At 45.9% G+C, this 4,907-nt stretch overlaps 1 protein-coding gene across 1 annotated transcript in view; it reads right to left on the bottom strand.

Annotated features, from left to right (window-relative positions):
• Positions 1 to 231: 231 nt before the first annotated feature.
• The window catches only part of Was (WASP actin nucleation promoting factor), a 16,050-nt gene continuing 11,374 nt past the window's right edge, over positions 232 to 4,907 (bottom strand). The window contains exons 9-13 of the mRNA XM_008842544.3: positions 4,335 to 4,377; positions 3,986 to 4,139; positions 3,394 to 3,800; positions 3,078 to 3,192; positions 232 to 504 (exon numbers count right to left, since the gene is read on the bottom strand). Coding sequence (XP_008840766.1) covers positions 449 to 504; positions 3,078 to 3,192; positions 3,394 to 3,800; positions 3,986 to 4,139; positions 4,335 to 4,377 — 775 coding nt within the window. The 3' untranslated portion in view covers positions 232 to 448. The remainder of the gene's footprint in view (positions 505 to 3,077; positions 3,193 to 3,393; positions 3,801 to 3,985; positions 4,140 to 4,334; positions 4,378 to 4,907) is intronic.

The following is a 4,907-nucleotide window of genomic DNA, read 5'->3' as shown; positions in this document are numbered from 1 at the left end:
GTTCAATTCCCAGCACCCACACGGCAGCTAACAACTGTCCTAACTCCAGTTCTAGGAGAGCCAGCGCCCTCTTCTGACAAGCATTGCACGACACGGGTGCAGTTACATACATGCAGGCAGCATAATAATACACATAAAATAAAAATAAAATATTTTTAAAAAGGACTGTGGAAGAAAAGAACCCCCAAATCACACATTTAGTATGTAAACAAATGGACATTTAGAGAGACAAAAACTATTTTTTATTTTTGTTTAAAAATCCCTGAAAATAAAGAAATGAGAAATTTTGTATAAAGGCCCCAGACATTGTTAGAGTAAGTACAAGGCCCAATCATGAATGAGAACATTGGCAGTCTGGGGCCTTGGAAGCGACAGCAGAGAGTCTGGGTGGCAGGGAGGGCACAGAGCAGGTAGTAGGAGCCACTGGCCTGCAGGAAGGAGCATGGGCTCAGTCATCCCATTCATCATCCTCATCATCCTCACCAGCTTGGTCTTCCCCTTCATCTGGAGAAAGAAAGATGAAAAGTTTGACTCAGGATGGGTAGGTGGTTTCAAAGGCCCTGGGAGGGTTCCTAGGGCCTAGGAAGTAAAGACTCAGCCCTTACAGACTAAAGTTTTCTGCTAGAGGCATACTTTGTACAAAGAAGGATTATAGCTGCGGGTGGCTGTGCTCTAGTTGGAGTCAGTACATTATTAAAAATGTTGCTAATGAAGCTGCACTTGCTGGCGTATGCCTATAATTGAAGCAATCAGTAGGCTGAAGCAGAAAGATCATGAGTCTGCAAGCTGGGCTATGCATAGTGAGTTCTAGGCCAGCTTGGGCTACACTGTGAGACCCCCATCTTAAAATAACAAAAACAATGGGGGCTAGAGGGACGGCTCAGCGGTTAAGGGCTCTGGCTGCTTTTGCAGAGGACCTAGGTTCAATTCCCAGCATCCACATGGTGGCTAGCAACCATCTGTGGCTCCAGTTCCAGGGGATCCAATGCCCCCTTCTGACCTCTGTGGGCACTACATGACACAAGTATACTTCCATACATGCAGGCAATACACTCATACACTTAAAAAATAAATAAATAAAATATTAAAAAACAATGGGCCAGTAATATGACTCATCTCAGGACTAGAGAGATGACTCAATAGTTAAGAGCACTAGCTGTTCTTGCAGAAGACCTGGGTTCAAATCCCAGCATCTACATGGCAGCTAACAACCATCTGTAACTTCAGTTGTAACTCCAGTTCCAGGGGATGTGGTGCCCTCTTCTGACCTCCATGGGCACTGCATGACAGATACACTTACATACATACAGGCAAAACAGCCATACACATTAAATAAATAAATAAATAAATAAATAAAGTTAAAAATCTTAAAAAAAAAAAAAAAAGATGGCTCAGCTGGTGAAGGCACCTACCTCTAAGTCTAACAACTTGAGTTTGATCCCTGAGACCCACATGGAGAAAGGAGAGAACCGACTCCCACAGGTGGTCCTCTGATCTCTGCACATGGGTTCACACACATATATATGTACATAAAATAAACAAATAATGTAGAAATAAACAAGGCTAGGGATGTGGCTCAGTTGGTAGAATGCTTGCCTAGATTCTCAGTACCACATAAACTGGGAGTAGTAGTGCACACCTGTGATCCTAGCATTTGGGAAATGGAGGAAGGTGAAGCAGAGACTCAAGATTGTGTAGCCTAGGCTACATGAGACCCTGCCTCGAGCAACAACAACAACAACATGTAGTTATTCTGGATATTATCGTTATATAAAGGTTTAAAGGCAACCCCATGTCATTTAATAGGGCAAATTTAAATATTAGCCAAGGTTGGGTAATTTATTATTGTTTCATGGTGAATTAATGCTAATATTATTGATTTGCAATGAGGTTAATGAGAATATTGTCAAAAGATGATATCTGTTAAAATAGCATATCATGGATTCACATTAGTTTTCAGAACATATTCAGGTTAATAGGTTAAGATTAGTATTATCCTCACATAATGGCATAATGACAATATTATTGGCATGTCAAAGTGTTAACATTATTGTAAAAAGACTAGGTTATGATATTATCACATAATGAGTTAATGTGAATCTGTCAGTACTTGGATTTAATGGTAATATTATTGCCAGTTGTCATCACTGATGTGAATACCACTGAACATTCATGTTGTGGACATAACCTGACATATCACTGTCAAAGATACACTTAATATCACTGCTGGATGATGGCTTGATGTTAACATACTAAGTAGGACACCAACCTACTCAGGGTTTTGTTTATTCGTTTGTGTTTCTTTTCTTTTTTTTTTTTTTTGAGACAAGGTCTCACTATATAGCTTTAGCTGGCCTGGAACCCACAGATATCTACTTACCTCTGCTCCCAAGTGCTGGGATTAAACATATGTGCCACTACACATGCCTCTGCCCTGGTTTTTAAAAAATTTTTATTTATGTGTGTGAGTGAATGCATATTTATAAGTGCACCCATGTTGTGCAATGCCCACAGAGGTCAGAAGGCGGCGTTGGATCCCCTGGAACTGGAGTTACAGACCATTGTTAGCTACCATGTGGGTGCTGGGAACTGAACCGGTGAGCCATCTCTCCACTCCCTTTGCCCAGGTTTTTTTTGAGACAGGGTCTCCCTGTAGCCCCAGCTGTCCTGGAACTCAGGATGTAGACCAGGCTGGCCTTGAACTCACAGAGACCCGCCTGCCTCTGCCTCCCAAGTGCTGGGACTATGGGCATGTGCCACCACACCCGGCTGCCCAGGTTTTTAAGAAGAAAATTCATTTTAATACTGTCATTCACAGATGAGGTTTATATCACTTTGTTTTCAGTGCTGAGGATAGAACCTTGAGCTGCATTCCCAGCCCCTCTACAGTCACTGTTATTTTTCTGACTCAGGCTGGCCTTGAATTCTAGATCCTCCTTCCTCAACCTTTCAAGTTCTGGGATTACAGGCATGTACCTACCACCACATGGGCCTCTAGTGTAACTATGAATAGTGATATTTGGGGCTGTTTTCACACTCTGGGAGTCAAGGTGACAGTCCTGCAGGAATGGGCTCACCCGAGGAATGGATGACTCTGCTCCTCTTCTGCATCACATGCATCAGAGCACCCACCAGGCCCTCTGACCTCTGAGGTGGTGGCTGCTGCACTGAGCTCTCTATGGCTCCGGGGGTCTGAAACAAGAAATTTGGGCACAAAAGCCTGAGAACTGAGAACAGCATTTTTCATTTCTTCTCTCACCCACGCCAGTCCCTTTCATTCCGCCACCAACTTATCCCTGGATCCTCAAAGCCTGGCACTCCCACCAAAATGGCCTTGGCTCACAATATCTACATTTAAACAGATTCCCAATTACCCATCCTGAGCATCCTTACCTTATTCAGTTGAATTCCCTGCCGAATTTGATCTAAAAGTGCCCCTCTGCCGCCACCAGGTGCGAGGCTCCCTCCAGGTACCAGAGGTGGAATGAGTGGGGGAGTGGTTGGCCCACCCCCGGCGCTAGGTGGTGGCGGTGGTGGAGGTGGTGGTGGCGGCACTGGTGGTCCCCCAGCTCCAGGGGGTGGAGGAGGTGGTGGCCCAGAACGCCCAGTGGCTGGAGGAGGTGGTGGTGGAGGGCCCCCTCTGCCTGGGGGTGGAAGCCCCCGGGGTGTTGGTGGGGGCGGGCCCCCTCCCCCAGGTACAGGGGGCAGTGGACCAGACCGACCCTTGTTACTCCCCACGATAGGGGGCCGCAGGGGCTGGTTCCCTCCTCGGCATGGTGGTGGGGGTGGTGGAAGAGGCTCTGCACAGAGGGAAAATAATACATAGGTATGATTTTTGCTCATTTTCTTCTGAGCTTCACTTTTTATTTGTAAGCTAGGTACACCAACTGATCAACTCCTGATTCTAGATAGTTCCATGAAAACTGAGGGACTTAAGTGTATTTCTAGGGTAACAACTCCCAGGACCAGCGAAAAAGGGGCTCACCCTGGCGCCTCATCTCCTGCCGGACAGCCTCCAGCCCACCCTGGTCTTCAATGAAGTCATAGATAAGCTTGGAGGTCTCCGCATCGGTGAGCTGGGCCTCGCTGATTCCTGCCCTGGTGAATAGGCTCCGCAGATCTGGGTCTAGGTTGTTCACCTGCCCCAGTGGAAAAAGGACAGAGCAGGGTTGGAAAGAATTAAGTGAGGAGGGAAGAGGCACAGATTATCACTATATCCATGCCAAGAAGGGATCTGAGAGGGTGGTGGGAAAGGATGGGTCTGGGAGTGGGGTCTGAGCAGTAGTTTATAGGTGGAGGTTAAGTAGGATCCACAGATCTTTAGATCTACTCACGTCAAATCCATTTTGGGGATCCCAGCCCACGTGGCTGACATGTCTGCGGAAGATAAGGAGACTGGGTGAACCACCCACTGTACTTCCTCCCTAATGAAGCCCTCTTGCCCTCTCCTGCCCAGAGGGGCTCTGAGGAGCCAGAATAAGTGAACATATGTGAGCAGGAGCTGTGAAAGTAAAAAGGGTCTACAGTTTTTGGTGCCAGTTTGTCCACTTGTTCCTCTTTTTACCATCCATCCACTTATTCATGTGTCTACCTATTAGTTCACATTCATTTGTCATACCATTCATCCCTCCACCCATTTGCTCACACATAACTTTATCCACTTGTCCACTAATCTGTGACTTGTCCAGCCACCTGCTACTTAACACATGTGCTTACTTTTCCACCTATCCATCCTTCTTTACCCTCATAGTCCCCATCTCTGTCTTTCTTGTTTGTGGTTTGTTTTTTTTTGTTTTTGTTTTTTAAAGACACGGCCTCATGTAATCCAAGCTGGCCTCCAATTTGCTATGTAGTCAAAGTTGGCCTTGAACTCTTGATCTTCTTATCCCATGATTCCTGACAATCCA

This window comes from Nannospalax galili, unplaced genomic scaffold (genome assembly GCF_000622305.1).
Source record: "Nannospalax galili isolate Female #2095 unplaced genomic scaffold, S.galili_v1.0 scaffold741, whole genome shotgun sequence".
Lineage (NCBI taxonomy): Eukaryota > Metazoa > Chordata > Mammalia > Rodentia > Spalacidae > Nannospalax > Nannospalax galili.
This window is presented reverse-complemented; position numbering and strand designations above follow the sequence as displayed.